Consider the following 18688-nt stretch of genomic DNA (forward strand, 5'->3'; position numbering starts at 1 on the left):
GAATCAAAACAATTGGCGTACCTCAAGGGTCGGTACTGGGATCAGTTCTATTTCTGATATACGTGAACGACATTTCAGCGGGAGTCAAGGCCTATATGTCGATGTTTGCGGATGATGCGTAATTAATGAGACGAGTTGTGACAGATGAGGAATGTAGGATTCTCCAAGAGGACTTGAACAAGCTGCAGAGATGGTTCGAGAAATGGCTTAGGTCAGATTATGGAAATAGGACTAGGTAACAGGAGACCAAAGGGCCAGTACACAGTGCAAGGAAACTACCTACCTGTGACGATTCGAGAAAGGGACCTGGGACTGTACGTAACACCAAATCTAACTCCTGAGGCACATAAATTAGATAACGACAGCAACGTACTCTACGCTAGCAAAAGTTAGAACGACATTCAGAAACCTAAGTAAGGCGGCATTTAGAATGCGTTATACTGCCTACGTTAGACCAGTCTTAGAGTATGCAACCTCAGCATGGAGCTGTCAACTGAAGAAACACATTTGGAAACTGGAAAAGGTTCAGAAATTTGCGACGAGGCTCGTCCCAGAGTTACGAGGGATGGAATATGAAGAGCGACTGAAGGAACAACCTGACGTCGCTAAAACAAAGAGGGAGGAAGGGAGGAGATATAATAGCAATATGCAAAATATTGGATTGGTGGATTGACAGTGGAAATAGACGAAATGTTCACACGGAATACCAACAGAACAAGGGGACATGGGTTGAAGGTGGAAACTTAAATGAGTCATAGAGATGTTAGAAAGTTTTCTTTTAGCATGAGAGTAGTGGGAAAATTGAATGATCACATAGTGGAAGCAAACACTATTCATAGCCTTAAAATTAGATATGATAGAGAAGAAGGACAGGAGTCATTGCTTTAAACAACCTAAGGCGAGAAAGGCTGGATCCAAAAGCCGATGCTCGATTCTGCAGACACAAATAGGTGAATACATATAGATGAATACACACTTACCCATGCGTATGGCCTTGGTGGCTGTGGGTACTGCGTCGGTGGAGTACCAGAGGTGACAGGTGGGTGTGGGCGGCCAGGGCTCCTCCACCATCACTAACACTCTCACCAGCGGCCCTTCTGCTGGGCAGGAGACGGAGGATGGTTACCGCTGTCGTACTATTCTTATTAACTAACGTGTGATGGGCTACAAAACAATGTTAACATTCTTCTTGCATTAAAGAAGTTAATAACTATTATCGAACTTTACCTCGTCTTAAGGCATGATCTTACAGGATGATTTATTGGGTTACTTAATTTGTTTAGTGTAAACTTTAGGGTAAAGTTGGAGCCAGATCTCTGGGCAAGAGTTCTCATTTGTTTAATTGACGATTACTTGAACTCTCATTATTGTGAGAACGTGTTCCTGACACGTGCGAGACGAGGGATGAATGATCTCTACCCTCTGTCTATGCAGAAGGCAGAGCGAGAGTAAGTCTGCTGATGGCTGAACCACTTGAGTAATGACTCCATTTTCTGGGTGTTTACGAAGTTGGGTCCAGAGGGAGTCTTGAGATCGTTGGCGTCTTACATGCCAGGAAATCCCCGACGCCTCAAGGATGTTGATGACCACATAAACGACAGTCGAGACAGGTCGAGTCATGGGATGAGAAACAAGGGAACGTGCTCGGTTACTCAAGACAGAAATCTCAAACAAAGGTTGTGTTTACAGAGGTTTGAATGAACCTGTTCCTAGTGAGTTTTTCTGCTGTCTTGAAGAGGCTTGAAATGTTCTATTATTGGGCTAGTGTCATCATGGCGGTGTTTGTCACCTGCAATGTGTGGGTCTTTCTTGTTAGTGTTTGAATAATATCACCCTAAGACTATTCCAGTGCAACACCCCCCCCCCCCTCTCTCTCTCTCTCTCTCTCTCTCTCTCTCTCTCTCTCTCTCTCTCTCTCTCTCTCTCTCTCTCTCTCTCTCTCTCTCTCTCTCTCTCTCTCTCTCTCTCTCTCTCTCTCTCTCTCTCTCTATCTCTCTCTCTCTCTCTCTCTCTCTCTCTCTCTCTCTCTCTCTCTCTCTCTCTCTCTCTCTCTCTCTCTCTCTCTCTCTCTCTCTCTCTCTATCTCTCTCTCTCTCTCTCTATCTCTCTCTCTCTCTATCTCTCTCTCTCTCTCTCTCTCTCTCTCTCTCTCTCTCTCTCTCTCTCTCTCTCTCTCTCTCTCTCTCTCTCTCTCTCTCTCTCTCTCTCTCTCTCTCTCCCTCTCTCTCTCTCTCTCCCTCTCTCCTACCGCCGTGTCACGACTCACCGTGGTGATCCCTGGTGTCGTAGTAGGCACCGTAGATAAGGAAGGTGGTGGATGAGACGAGTGCCTCCTGCCAGTAGAGGTTGGAGTGCCTGACGGAGAAGAGCCCCGGGGTGACGTGGCAGCGGGAGCCCCTGTTCTCCTGCGCCACCAGGAACTTCACCGCCAGGGACGGGTGCCACGCCTCCGCGGCCTCTTCCGCCGTCCTGACGCCACAAAAGGGTTCGTCTTGAGATACACCGAAGTAATAATAAACTTATTCCAGTCTGGCATTACCTATGGCAGGTGTCGTGAGGTCAAGCTAATTCGATTCAGAGTTTTAAATGTAAATATGAAGAAAGCGTGAGAAATAAGTAATTGCATTAATGTAATAACGATTGGAAGGCGGGTCTAGGAGCCTGGCTCGACCCTGCAAGCACATCTAGGTGTGTTTGTGTGTGTGTGTGTGTGTGTGTGTGTGTGTGTGTGTGTGTGTGTGTGTGTGTGTGTGTGTGTGTGTGTGTGTGTAATTATCTAAGTGAAGTTCAGCCCGTCCTCCAAAAATGGGGAGGTAAATGTAACAGCACTAGTAAGTGCAATTATGTACTATTCATAGCAGTCAGGAATTGTACTTATATTCCCTTAGTATTAAACCGTACTGTCAAATAAATTGTGAATATTTGAATTTACCTGAAAAGCTGAATAGAAAACCACGACCTAACCTAACCTTCTTAGTGTTTGAACATAAGCATGTTATTGCTTCTTAATTACAATTAGTACTTAACCTGTAGCTATATTGATATTACAGTTTTATAAAACTAATAAAACAAAACTAAAATATATCAACAATTTGTAAAGTAACTCAGGATATTTTCAAATTTTGTATAAAATCTCTATTGTTTAATAAAACTGAAAAAGAAATTCCTGATATTTTCAACTTGTGTATAGCAAATTAAAATTGAAAACTTCAAAATAAAATTCTGAGTGTCTTAACAGAAAACGAGGAGAATAAATGGGGAGGTAAATGTAACAGCCACATAAGTGTAATTATGTACTATGTATGACAGTCAGGAAATGTACTTATTACACTTAGTATTAAACCGTACTGTCAATTTGGAGGTTGGGTTGCACCATATGTGCTTGCAGGGTCGAGCTAGGCAGCTAGTTCCGCCTTCCAATCGTTGTTTTATTGAGGCAATGACTTATTTCTCGCGCTTTTATCATATTTACATTTAAAACTCTGAATCGAATTGCCCTCAACAACTTTTACGTCTAATCTATTCCATTTATTGTCAACTCTAACACTGAAAAAGATCTTTCTGATGTCTTTATGACTCATGTAAAAACGTCAATATTATGTACTCTCACAAAGCCATTGTATCTTCTTGTAAATAAATAAATAAATAAATAAATAAATAAATAAATAAATAAATAAATAAATACATAAATAAATAAATAAACAAATTTATGTCTATAGTTTCCATCTAGGATCCCTCGATCTGCTGTTGCTAGCTTTGAACAACGCTGCTTTGTCTACTTTGTCAGTTTCCCTTAGAATATTATATTTTGTTATCATGTCTTCCCCTGTTTCACCTTTCCTCCATCGCGGTAAGGTCCAATGCTCTCAGTCTTTCCTCATAGCTCAATCCACTCAGCTCTGTGTCGAGAGTATATCTTTGGACTTTTTCTAGTTTCTACTTGTCCTATTTCAAGTAAGGGTTCCATGCTGGGAATGCATATCCCAGAGTGAGTCTCCCCTTCGCTGTATATAGGGCCCTCGGAATGCGCCTTTGTCAGAAGAAGACAGAAGAAAATGTATATATGCTGGTTAGCATTGTAAATGTGTGGCCACGTCTGTGGTAGAAAAAAAAATTGCTCCTTTGTCCAAGTTTGTGAAGGATACCCGGATGTTTGCCAGCACGGCATATGCGGCTGTTGTTATTCTGCTAATGTGGGCTTCTGGCATCAGACTTGAGGTTATGTCCACTCCCGGGTCTTTCTCCATTTCTGATTCAGGAATTTGTCTTCTCTTCATCCTATATTGCTGTACTCATCTTCACACTCCTATTCCAATCCTCGTAACTTTGTATTTGGCTGGATGAAATTCTAGCAGCTATTTTTCAGACCACTTTTTGAGTGTGTCCAAATACTCTTGCAATGTATCACAATCTAACTCTGACGTGACGATTCTCATTAGTTTTGCATCAAATGCCAACATTGATATATTAGGTGAATAGGTGCACGAGATGAAAGAAAACTGAAAATTTGTTTCTGCCCCGGTCGGGAATCGAACCTAGGTCTCACAATTGTGCGTCAAAGACGTTTCCACTGTCCCTCCTTTACTGCCTTAATTATTAACAATAAATCAACAAATCGGACACTAATTGTCTCCTAAGAGAGAGATACTGCACCTGTTAGAGGCCGGGTCCAGTTCAGCCATGAGGTGAGGAAGGTGCCTGGCAGCCCTCTCCGCCGTCTCCACCTCCCTCCCACACTCACACCTGTCAAACACAAAACTAAAATATCTGAGGAAAACATTAACAAAATATTATGACAATATATTTTTGGAGATATAAATTTGATATTTATCACAGATATTTATAAGCTGTATACTAGTTGTAAGACTAGCTGTACCCGGCCACGCGTTGCTGTGGCTCAGCAACGGAGTCCTCCAAATTGTGAATATTAATATTCATTATATAAATATAATTAATATTCACAAAAAAAATATGAACATTCTAAAATTTTCACCGTGGAAACAATTTGTAACATTTGCGGCGGGTGTGATAATAATTTTCAAACTTGAAAAATTTTAAGAACTAATTATTTCTTTGTCACAAAAATATATAGTTAAAGTAGCAGGATTTAAAATAAACATTAAATTTTGATATATTCATTGCAAGGCATTTCCCAGTTCTCAGTCTTAATTGAGTCTAACTGTTACGCGCAAAATTTATGACAATACAGCTTATCAACTATTCTGGGCACCCAGTGATAAAGTCAGATCATTCAATGTCCGCTAATTGTTCTATCTATTATGAAATTTAAATAACAATCTCCAAGCCATCAGGACACTTCAGACATGAAGCCGCGGATAGCAGCTTGTCTTCCAACTGCCGCCATTTTGGTTTGACGACAGACTTGATCACTTTATGCTCAGCACCAATTGTTCAACGTGCCAGACACCATTAAATTATAAGGCACACTCTTTGTATTCACTTTGTAGACTGTTGATACACTGTATCAACAGTGTAATATAATCACCAATTACATACAACATCAGAGAACATGCTCAGAACCGCCTCAGAGAACATGCTCAGCACCACAGAGAATACGCTCAACACCCAGCCCGTCCTCCTGAGCGTTCCCAACGTCACTAAACTGTTATACTAAAGTGCCTGAACCTAACAAGGACCCACGAACAGAAAACGAGACCTCACTCAATTTCGTGAGCCACTACCATCTTTTTTACGTAAGTTTTTTACCTTAGGTAGAGTATACGTCCAAATGCGACGTGCTATTAGGTGGACGGAGCGTGCAGCACCTCAAATTCAGATCGATCCTGACACCATAAGTCAACACGTCAAGGGACCCACAAGAATGAGAGGAGAAGATGAACCAGCTAGACTTGATCTGATATTCACCCAGAATGAGCAGGACATGAGGGAAGTTAAGTTGGAAGCCCCCTTCCCTCCTTGGAATGAATGACTACATTTGCGTATTTAGTGGAGTTATGGGTAATCTCCTCCCCAAGAAAAGAACCAAAAAGTAAAGGGCTGGCATACCAAAAGGGAAACTATGAGGAGATGAGAAAATTCCTGACAGAAATATCATAATACCATGGACAACAAAACTCAGAGGAAAGTCTTTACAAGACATGATGGATTACGTCACACAGAGGTGTCAGAAGGCAGTAAACAAGTTCATCCCAGCCCAAAAGGAAATAAAGGAAAAGCAAAAGAGGAATCCATGGTTTAATCGGGCATGCGAGGAAGCAAGGCAATTAAATACAAGGGTGTAGAGGAACTACAGAAATAACAGAACGCAAGAGAGCAGAGGGCGGGAAACGGGAGAGAAGAAGGGTGAAGTGTGTGTTCGGGGGACTGATAGGCTATCCCGGGACGACCAGGTACCCTTCCCCCCCCCCCTAGAATATTTTACATTATAAACTTCTATCACTTCATTGCGTACTTTAAGTATGCCAGCACGATTTACACGAACTATATGTACTATGTAATGTACATGTGGTTCTACGACATATAATGTCGCCTTACATGTAGCAGTACTTCATGCAGTGAGAAAACCATAGGTTAGCAGCTGCTCCTGTAAATTCTCACATTGTCCCCTAAATATTAACACTCTTAGAGTACTGTTTCTAACCTAGATATGGAAGTTGCCTTGACAGCTCAATATATACATCTGACGCTGTAAGCATAAACCGGACGCACCGTCATTTGGTTCCTCAGCTTTCGAGTGACGGCATACCTTGAGGTTACCTTGAGGTGCTTCCGGGGCTTAGCGTCCCCGCGGCCCGGTCGTCGACCAGGCCTCCTGGTTGCCGGACTGATCAACCAGGCTGTTGGACGCGGCTGCTCGCAGCCTGACGTATGAGTCACAGCCTGGTTGATCAGGTATCCTTTGGAGGTGCTTATCCAGTTCTCTCTTGAACACTGTGAGGGGTCGGCCAGTTATGCCCCTTATGTGTAGTATGGGTAAGGAATCAACATATAACATTCGTTGCAGAATATTGCGTATGTGAACAAATATGTTGTTCTTCCTGTTCAACGTGTCCTGTTCCCTCTAACATCCCCTCTAACATCCAAGTCACCAGCCCGCCTTTTCTGGTTACAAGTTCTCGCCATATTTGAACAATTCAGTTGTGTTAACAAAGCCGATGTTCCCGCCAGAATTTTTATTGTCAGGCATCACGCGAGCAGAAGTTATGGTCTAGGTAAACACAGTCATGTTGAAGTGCCTCGCTCTTGTTATTTTTCACTGTGCTTTCATCTGTGAATTTTCTCACAAATTGAGTGCCTTAGATGTTACCGATTTTTGACACCTTAATAATATTTAGAACCTAGAGTAGAACCTTTCATGAGAGGAGCTCTTTCTGATATATATATATATATATATATATATATATATATATATATATATATATATATATATATATATATATATATATATATATATATATATATATATATATATATATATATATATATATATATATATATATATATATATATATATATATATATTGTAGCGAGTAGATTATCCCAATAATATACTCGCTCCAAATGCTTTGTTAATATTCCTGTCAACCTTTGGAGATGAATGAGGTGAGGCGTTGCCCGGGCAACACGGTGAGGTGTTGCCCGAGCATATAAGCAGCAGAATAGCAAACATTAACCAGAGTCTACTTTCAAGTGTGGTCTAGAGCAGACACTTGCGAGATACTGTACCGACGCTCAGTGCGTCCAACTCACACCAAAGTATCACCTGTGTACTTCTGTATATTCGACCAAATATATATATAGTATCTTAGTGTCTGTGTTTATTTGTCACCATACTTTACGTAACAATAGAACCGTTACAATATATATATATATATATATATATATATATATATATATATATATATATATATATATATATATATATATATATATATATATATATATATATATATATATATATTCCTCCGGAGAATAGTTTCACTAATTTTTACCACACAGTTACGTTCGGCTCTGCAGCTCGTTCTCTTGACTATCCACAACGTATGGAAAACAAAGCGTTTCTAACCAGAAACGCGCGAACCCAAGCAACCCACCTAACCCGACCTGCACTTGGGCTTTTTTTGTTGTTGTTGCCGCCGGAGGCAGCTAGTTTATTGTGCACCCCATACCCATCCTGTGAGCGGTAGCGCAAAAAGCATTACAGAGGGCACAAAAGGTCTTTATGATTTATTTCTTTGGCCTCATCTTAGATTATTACATAAACAATTTCATCTATTCTTCACACCTTATAGTTACATGTCAGCTAGTTACAGAGAAAGTGCTATTTCAAGAGCTATATATTTACAGTAAGAGCTATATATTTACAGTAAGTCATTATACATTAATGGTAGGTCTTATCGCTAATACATAATAGTTTGACCAATGGAGATAGTCATAGGGTAGCTTCTGTTTATTTTTAGTCTTCACAATACACTACTTGTTTCTTCATCTCATATGTCGTTTATCTACTGGAAGCGAAATATGGATACAGTGCAAGGATTTCAGGTAATTTATCGATAGTAATAAGATAGGTTGACATGTCATACAGAGTGAACTTAGATTTATCTCTAAATGGCTCAATTTTACTACAATCCAAGATATAGTGTTCGAGTGTGTGTCCCTGCCTATGTCCACACACTTTACACTTTACTTCATCTAGATCCCTATACAAGCCGAACTGCCAGAGATACTTGTAGCCAAGTCTTATACGAGTTGTGACAACATCTGTTAGTCTACTTACTTTGTTACTTGCCCCATACACATGTTTTACTTCACACATTTCATTGTGATGAACAATGGACCTGCTAGCTCCAGTTTGCACAATTCTACTTTCTTCAAATCCATCCAGGAGTTCTTGTCTAATGACACTTTTAAGGGACCTATTTGATAACTCAAGATTCCGTTCAATACTGTCTTTATTTACTGCAACCTTAGCAAGGGCGTCAACTTTGTCATGTTCCTGCAGGCTAATGTGAGAAGGATTCCACAACATTTTTATATTTACCCTCTTGCTAAGTATTCTTATATATCTACGTCTAGCTTCCAAGACAAGCACGTTATTACTTGATTGCAAACTATCCACACATCCAGGTTTCAACATTTCTTCCCTCAGAAGCTGACCATTCACTTAATAGAAGCCTACATAATAGTGATGCACACTCCATTAAGATCTCTGACCTTGCCCATCAAAAGCAGACGGAAATGTATAAATATGTTGTCAAATTGTATCTGTATTTCCTTTGTAAAAGCACTGAAATCACCCTCTGTTATTGAGTGCTCAATAACTCTCCTGTACATAGTGTCTCAGAGCTCTAGCCTTATCCACAGAGGACAGAAGAATATGTGTATATTCTGATTACCATTGTAACTGAATGGTGGAACAAATACCATGGTAGAAAATAGACAGAACAATAACAATGAGCTCTCACTGAACGAGCTTCCAGTGTTAGCGACTTACACGACATGTACACCTGTGGGTTGCATGTACGCAAGATACAGGATGAACACGCACAGGACGCCCACGCCCCAGAGGAGCGTCGTCACGCCCATGGCCGCCCACCTCCGCTGTGTCGCCAGCAGGAGGCCCACCATGGCTCTCCTCACCGACTGCTTCATCACTCCAGCAGGAGGAGCCTGGCGCCTGGCCTCTTGAATCAGGTAACTCTATCACTTATTTTCATAATTTCTCTTTCAGTTTACACTTTTCAAAATGTTATCGCGTCATGCTTCATATTTAATTATCTGAAAATCTTTTCATCCTGTAATTTTTTTCTATAATATAATTATTTCAGCACAAGCACTCATGTATATCTCTCATATTGTTGGCAGTTTTTGTTATGATTTACTAAGGGACAATGCAAATAATTTTCCTTTGGGCACTTGAGCAATTATGAGAGAGAAGGGTATACAGTCACGGGCTGAAACATCAAGGTTGCCACTTTGAGCACCGCTTAAATTTCACTAAAGCGAGTTAAGTAGATCCAATTTCAGGTGCTTGGGTATGAACCCCGACTAACACACGACGCGTACAGCATATAGTAATGATGGGGAGCAGTTTATACAGGTCAACAGTTATATACCAAATATTTCCTTATGAAAAACAAATTTAACAAGACAGTTGAAGATAATGTTGGCAATGATAGTAATATTAATTTAAATAAACACGAGAATTTTGCCAGTGATACAGTCCTCGTGGGGAAGCCTAGTGTCTTCTCGTATGAGTCTACGAGAACAATGCCTGTATATATAAGCCACACCGCAATCCAGCTTCACATTACACTAAAAGAGTATTTACTCTCCTTAGTCAACAGAAGTGTTTTTCACGGTTCTCTGACAATAGGCTACGTACACCTTTAGTGTTCAATTTGTATGTTACACTTGAAATCTTCTCAAGTGCAAGTAAAATAAAGAGATGCAAATTTTAAAGTCACTGAGCAGAGTGGAGCGAGGAGCACAGCATAGTCTTCAACAGCTGGGACAATACAGGGAGGCCCACACATCACGCGCGATAACACCCCAAACAATCTTATCTGAACTTGCTATCAAGGACCTTATCTTGGACAGGCGTTGATGCCGACTATTGTCATACTCTTGACATAAATTCATGAATAGGATTTCATCCGAGTGAGCGCGCGTGTATACTTTTGACATACAGAAGTCTTAGAATAAAAACAACATTTAAACTCAATATTTTGAATTTCCAGCTGTCAACAAAGATTCCCGCCATATAACAGGAGCTGAGTGCTGTGCTTAGGAAGTATACAAAATAAAAATATTTAAGTCGAAACACTCATTGAACAAACATTACATACAGTTCCGTTTCCGTCTACCAGCCTCCATTACCCACCTAACGCGTCAAACGGACCAGGATCAGAGGAACGATGTCACAAAAAACAAACTCAGCCAACGTCGGTATTACACTAAATATTAGGCTGTTTATCTAACGTGTCATTAAGGCAGTATAGAGATCCGACAGGAAAATTCATTACCTTTTTAGGAATCCTTCCTTGGAGAGGCAGCGATTAGATTGGGGTAGTGACGCGGTAGGGGAGACATGAGGAGTGGGTGTAAGAGGATTGGCAGGGGGGGGGAGTGTATGGTGAGAGGGAGGATGGGAGTTTGAGAGGGTGGGAGAGTGGAGGAGAGGCAGAGTGGGAGTTTGAGAGGAGAGGGACGGTGGGAGTGTGAGAGGAGAGGCAGAATGGAAATGCCAACTATAATCAAAGACCTTGCTAAAATCAAGGTATAGAATGTCGCAATCCTTCTCGCTATCAGCTTCTTGAAGTATATATTCCATCCACAGTAGCTATAGGAATACCACCTTTTGAGAATGGATTCACTTCTTTAGGCGGGGGTTATACACCCTGGGGGCGACATACCCCAGAATGAACCTCGCATATGGACCGTTAACTACAAATGAAGGTACATACACAGAGGACAACAAAGAGATTACTGAAATTCTAAGAAGCCAGTATGAGGCTATGTTTAGCACACCAATAAACAACATGAAAGTTGATGACCCAGACAGCTTCTTCATGAATAACATTCAAGCTGCAGATAATATAACGGATATTACAACAAACTCGGAAGAGTTTGAAAGAGAAAGTGACAATATGCCTATGCACTCAGCTCCTGTACCTCAAGGTACAGTCCTTGCACCGCTACTGTTCCTTATTCTCATATCAGATATAGACAAAAATACACGTCACAGCTTCGTGTCGTCCTTTGCAGATGACACAAAAATCAGCATGAAAATTACCTCTGCTGAAGACATTGAAAAACTACAAGCAAATGTCAACAAAGTTTTCGATTAGGCAGCAGAAAATAACATGATGTTTAACAGTGATAAATTTCAGGTACGGCAAAAATGAGGTTCTGAAACATAATACAGGGTACAAAACACAATCGAATCATCCCATAGTAAAAAAAACAGCATGTCAAGGATTTGGGAATAATGATGTCCGACGATCTAACGTTTAGGGAGCATAACCATGCAAATATTGCGTCAGCCAGAAAAATGATAGGCTGGATTACGAGAACTTTCAAATCCAGGGATCTCATCACAATGGTTGTACTCTTCAAGTCACTTGTGTTGTCCCGGAAGTGTTGTCACTTCCCCCTTCAGAGCAGGAGAGATTGCTGAAATAGAGGGAATACAGAGAACATATACGGCACGCATAGACGAGATAAAACACCTAAATTATTGGGATCGTCTCAAAGCTCTCCAAATATACTCTCTAGAAAGGAGACGAGAGAGATACCAAATAATATACACATGGAAAATACTGGAGGGTCAGGTCCCAAATCTACACAGTAAGATAACAACATACTGGAGTGAACGATATGGAAGAAAATGCAAGATTGAACCAGTGAAGAGCAGAAGTGTCATAGGCACAATCAAACAGCACTGTATAAACTGGACTGTTTTCTAAGAGAAGTTCCGGATCAGCCGGGCTGTGGTGGGTATGTGGGCCTGCGGGCCGCTCCAAGCAACAGCCTGGTGGACCAAACTCTCACAAGTCGAGCCTGGCCTCGGGCGGGCTTGGGGAGTAGAAGAACTCCTAGAACCCCATCAAGAAGGTATGTTGTGTAAAATATTCTGAAGGCCTCCTGCTCTAGAGTTATAATGTTATTTTTATGTTTTCGAGATCAGTATATGCTGAAACTGTGTATTTGTGTAAGGTTCGGTACTAAGCTAAGGGCTATATAAACTCTCTTGTCTTCCTCCTTTGTAATTTCAGGGAGTCGTCTCCATTTCATTTTATATTGTTCACTGGTTATTTTGTTATGATTATTAATTAATTTTGAAACAGCTTCCTCATTCAGTTCATTCGTGTGTCAGGAATAATATTGGTCAAAGTAGAGACGCCTGTGGTAATCTATTTGTGACTTAGCTCTGTGGTCTCTCCACTCTCCATGACCATTTGTTTCCTATCAGCTAAAATGTGCGTACCTCATTATTTCACCAGTCTGGCCACGCTTATGGTCTTGGATTGGATTGGGGCGTCCACGGACCCCATCCCAGATCTCCAGTATCATCTATTGATACAGATAATGGCTCCAAAGAGCCTCCACCTACGGGCTCATCATAGCCTGTGCTACTTAGAACTTTTTGTTCCGAGTAGCTGCCTGCCTCACACACCGTACCCGGTGCATGAGGAGGGAGGGAGGGGGAAGTGTTGGGGTGGTGTACCTGCCTCACACACCGTACCGGGTGCATGAGGAGGGAGGGAGGGGGAAGTGTTGGGGTAGTGTACCTGCCTCACACACCGTACCGGGTGCATGTGGAGGGAGGGAGGGAGAAGTGTTGGGGTAGTGTACCTGCCTCACACACCGTACCGGGTGCATGTGGAGGGAGGGAGGGAGAAGTGTTGGGGTGGTGTACCTGCATCACACACCGTACCGGGTGCATGAGGAGGGAGGGAGGGGGAAGTGTTGCGGGTGGTGTACCTGCCTCACACACCGTACCCGGTGCATGAGGAGGGAGGGAGGGAGAAGTGTTGCGGGTGGTGTACCTGCCTCACACACCGTGCCGGGTGCATGAGGAGGGAGGGAGGGGGAAGTGTTGCGGGTGGTGTACCTGCCTCACACACCGTACCGGGTGCATGTGGAGGGAGGGAGGGAGAAGTGTTGGGGTGGTGTACCTGCCTCACACACCGTACCGGGTGCATGTGGAGGGAGGGAAGGAGAAGTGTTGGGGTGGTGTACCTGCATCACACACCGTACCGGGTGCATGTGAAGGGAGGGAGGGAGAAGTGTTGGGGTGGTGTACCTGCATCACACACCGTACCGGGTGCATGTGGAGGGAGGGAGAAGTGTTGGGGTGGTGTACCTGCATCACACACCGTACCGGGTGCATGTGGAGGGAGGGAGGGAGAAGTGTTGGGGTGGTGTACCTGCATCACACACCGTACCGGGTGCATGTGGAGGGAGGGAGAAGTGTTGGGGTGGTGGTGTCAGGTGCCGGCTGGCGTTGTCTCGTCTGGTTACCTGACGCCTCTCACCTCGCTTCCCGGCTTTGCTATATTTTTCTCTCCGTTATTAAACGGGTTTAACTTTACCCTTGGCTTATTAAGAGCTTGGAACAATAATTACTGCGAACATAGTTTAAATTAAACTATTTTGATATATAACAATAATTTCTCTGCGGTGTTAATAGGCTACATATTCTCAAACTAATTATAAAGTTATAAATACGAAAATCTTTTCAAGTAATAATAATTGGCTTATATACACTGACGACATGTCAGGCGTTATATTATATGTGGCTAAAGCATGTTCGTCATTTAACAAACATACAATTGTGTATGTAACTCTAGTTTTTATTATTATTTATTTTAAGCAAGCCTAGGCACACCGCAGATTGCTACCTGAGTACAGAGTTCAAGAACTACCTGTAAGTTCATATAATACTCCCATCTCATAGGATTGTCACCGTCCAGTGACAATTGGCATAGGATTGTCCCCCCACAGTTCTCGTGGTGCAATGGTAATACACTGGCGCCAATCCTTAATTGTACGCCTCTGTTCACCCAGCAGTGAACGGGTACCTGATTGTTAAGCGATTTGGCGGGTCGTATTTCAAGGAAAATTAAGATTAAGGACCTGCTCTAAACGGTATGCGTGCTAGTGGCTCAGAACTAAGAACTCGTGTGTATATATATATATATATATATATATATATATATATATATATATATATATATATATATATATATAACTGAAAACTCCACACCCTAGAAGTGACTCGAACCCATACTACCAGGAGTACCATGCAACTGGTGTACAGGAGACCTTAACCACTCGACCATCACAACCAGGCTTGTTCGCATTTGTGTTGCTCACGTGGCCCCCCAAAAATGAGGTGATTTGATCAAATACCATGCCCAAGATTACTATCAGAGCGCCGGCGGGATGATGGGAAAATAACCTCGGCTACCATCATCTTTTGTCCGGTCGTGATGGTCGAGGGGTTAAGGTCTCCTGTACATCAGTTGCATGGTGCTCATGGTAATATGGGTTCGAGTCACTTCTGGGGTGTGGAGGTTTCAGTTGCAAACATGCCTGGGGACCGTTCAGGCTTGTTCGCATATATAATATATAATAACAGTACCCAACCACGCATTGCTGTGGCTCTGTAACGCGTGTGCGTTGCTGTGCGCATGCACGATATACTATATATGTCACAAATTCCATTTCAATGATTCCGATTGCATTGATAAATTTTATTTTCATAGATTTCGAATTATTTTATATTTTATTGAATTATTTTGTGTGACATTGTGTTGGAATTCAGCTGTGTTGTTTACAATGCCGTTCATTTCGTAAGTATCTGTAAAGATGCCACACCTGTGACAGATAAAACTATGTTGTTGTTTTTTAAAAAACGGTGCCATCTGTTGCATGTAAGAGCAACACACATGCTATATATATGTTACAATTCCATTTCAATGTTACTGATTCCATTGATTAATGGAATTTTCATAGATTCTATGAAAATTCAATCGAAATGATAGCGGACAGATGAAACAATCGGGATGATAGCGGACAGAGTGTATCGTGATCCGGCCTGTACTCCTCTTGACATACCAGAAAACACTCTAAGGAAACTACTCCAAGCTTGTACTAAAGAGGCACCTTTCTTGAGCCCGGATGGGCACATGTATAAGCTAGTAGATGGGGTCGCCGTGGGTTCTCCCCTAGGTGTCCTATTTGCGAACTTCTACATGGGTACCATCGAACAAAAGGTCTTAGTCGACATGAACTTTAAACCGGCCATATACTGCAGGTATGTTGATGACATTTTTACACAGGTACCTGATGTCAGACATCTGCAGGAGCTGAAGGAGGCATTTGAGCGGAATTCTGTATTGCGTTTCACTTACGAGATGGAGAAGGATGGGAAGCTGCCCTTTCTAGATGTAACAGTCATGGAAAGGAGCGGAGGTTTCCACACTGCAGTCTACACTAAGGAAACAAACATAGGAATGTGCCTCAATGCCAACAGTGACTGCCCAGACAGGTACAAGAGGAGTGATTTTTCAATTATCATCGACAGTGAAAAGAAACATAAGAAATATTGAGAAAATTCGTGTTAAAATTATTAATCTTACTTTTTCGGTCATATTTAATAATATATGTCTACAGTAAAGACTGCTACCAAAATATACTAATATATATATATATATATATATATATATATATATATATATATATATATATATATATATATATATATATATATATATATATATATATATATATATATGTCCCCATTGTCCCCATTGCTTCTGAGACGCTCGGCGCCTGGGGTAAAAGTGCTACCAGTTTTTTGAAGGAACTGGGTTCTAGGCTCATTGAAACAACAAGGGACCCGAGAGCTGCAAGCTTTCTTTTCCAGCGCCTCAGTGTGGCGATACAGAGGGGAAATGCGCACTGCATCCAGGGTTCCTGCCCGCCATCTGAGGAGCTGGAGGAACTCGACAACCTATGACAACCATCTTTGTAACCCATATGTAACTCCTTTTTTGTAACAAAGTTCAAATAAAGTAAATATATATGTGTACATACAAAAGAATGGGGGTGGTAGGAGAAGATAATATTAGTGTTCAGTGAGAAACCACAAGGTCTCCTCTGAATACTTTTTATTTTCTTCTCCGAGGCTATGGGTCCCCACATTGGCACCAGAGGTGGTACCCTCTATATATATATATATATATATATATATATATATATATATATATATATATATATATATATATATATATATATATATATATATATATATATATATATGACAATGTCAGACCACGGAGGAAAAAATGAAACAGGAAATTTCCTTAAGTACTTTCGTATATTAAATACATCTTCAGAAGGTCCAAATAAGGTTTCAGAAGGTTTCGTATTTAATATACGAAAGTACTTAAGGAAATTTCCTGTTTCATTTTTTCCTCCGTGGTCTGACATTGTCACATTCTTAATCACGTGTTTATTTTTGTGATATACACATATATATATATATATATATATATATATATATATATATATATATATATATATATATATATATATATATATATATATATATATCATCACCAACCTTCTTTACTTTACACTATCTTCCTCAGTTTAATTTTAACTACTCACAAGGATCATCACTGTAACCTTCACTACACATACCCTGCAACACTGCAACTATTTGCACTATACACGACTATCTTCATCAATATGACTATCTTCACTTAATGCTGTGTTCATCTCTGTAACCATCATCACTACCACCGGGTCCCCCCTCTCTTGCACCACCTGCCCTACCCTGTAACACTTTCCATACCACTTACGTACCTTTCTCCATCTTTCACCTCTTCCACTTCACCACTTTCCCATCATCACTCTAATTAACAAATCCACAAGGGCCGTGACCAGGATTCGAACCTGCGTCCGAGAGCATCCCAGACGCTGCCTTAATCGACTGAGCTACGTCATGGTCAAAAGGAGTTGAAACCGAAGTTCTACTGAACTTACTGGATCCTGTAGCCTCTCCGAGGCACAAACCAGGGTTTTACAGAACTCCCCCCATGCACTCGAGCTATGTCAATAGGTCGTTCTCGTTCTTCGCCCTTACTTCATTATTGACTGAGTTACGACATGGTTAAGTAATGAAGTAAGGGCGAAGAGGGAGAACAGCCTATTAACATAGCTCGGGTGCATGGGGGGAGTTGTGTAAAACCCTGGTTTGTGCCTCGCAGAGGCTGCAGGATCCCGTAAGTTCAGTAGAACTTCGGTTTCAACTCCTTTTGACCATGTCGTAGCTCTGTCGATTAAGGCAGCGTATGGGATGCTCTCGCACTCAGGTTCGAATCCTCGTCACAGCCCTTGTGGATTTGTTCATTTGATGCATCACGCAATTGTGATTTCTGTGTGTAATTACTCTAATTATTATCATCAATATACCCTGCCTCCATCAGCAAACACACAGTATTAGTTATTATGAAAAGAAGGCACCAAGTCGGACACACTGCGTAAGATAAACTACCCCGGCGGTGCCCTGCACACAGAAATAACACCACATGAGACCAGGAGGCATGGCAGGATGTGCAGAATACCCCCGTTGAAGAGCAGAGATGCAACAGGTACTCTGAATGAGAACTCTATCAACATCAGAGGCCCGAGACTGTTCAACACACTTCCACTACACATAAGGAGCATAACTTGTCGAGCCATCGCAGTGTTCAAGAAAGAACTTGATAAGCACCTCCAAAGAATACCTGATCAACCAGGCTGTGTCTCATACGTCAGGCTGCGAGCAGCCGCGTCCAACAGCCTGGTTGACCAGTCCAGCAACGAGGAGTCTTGGGCGATAACCGGGCCGCGGGAACGCTAAGCCCCGAAACCAACAAGGTAACCAGGTAACCACCCCCCCTACCTCCAATTCCATCCCTCCGGTTCAGCCGAATATAATTCATTATGTCGGGGGACAGGCAGCCAGTGAATATACATGCTTGGATTATATCGAGGTCTTCCCAGAGTCGAATTACTGTTCCCCCCCCCCCTGGATGCAACCCCACAAGAAGTTGACCTACTCCTGAGTACCTACTTACTGCTAGGTTAACAAGGGCATTAGCTGATAGGAAATGCGGCCAACCATTTCTCTCCCGCCTGGCTTTCG

General features: G+C 41.8%; 1 protein-coding gene across 1 annotated transcript; it reads right to left on the reverse strand.

The window, feature by feature from the left end:
• Window positions 1-980: 980 nt before the first annotated feature.
• LOC123769682 (uncharacterized) lies at window positions 981-10498 on the reverse strand (the record flags this gene model as incomplete). Its single annotated transcript, XM_069335346.1, is given in 4 exon segments — window positions 981-1097; window positions 2267-2469; window positions 4654-4743; window positions 9479-10498. Coding segments are annotated over 4 exon segments (568 nt in total), but the record flags the coding sequence as incomplete, so codon positions are not given.
• Between the last annotated feature and the right edge of the window lie 8190 nt (window positions 10499-18688).

This window comes from Procambarus clarkii, chromosome 1, assembly GCF_040958095.1.
Source record: "Procambarus clarkii isolate CNS0578487 chromosome 1, FALCON_Pclarkii_2.0, whole genome shotgun sequence".
In the NCBI taxonomy this organism is placed as follows: Eukaryota; Metazoa; Arthropoda; class Malacostraca; order Decapoda; family Cambaridae; genus Procambarus; species Procambarus clarkii.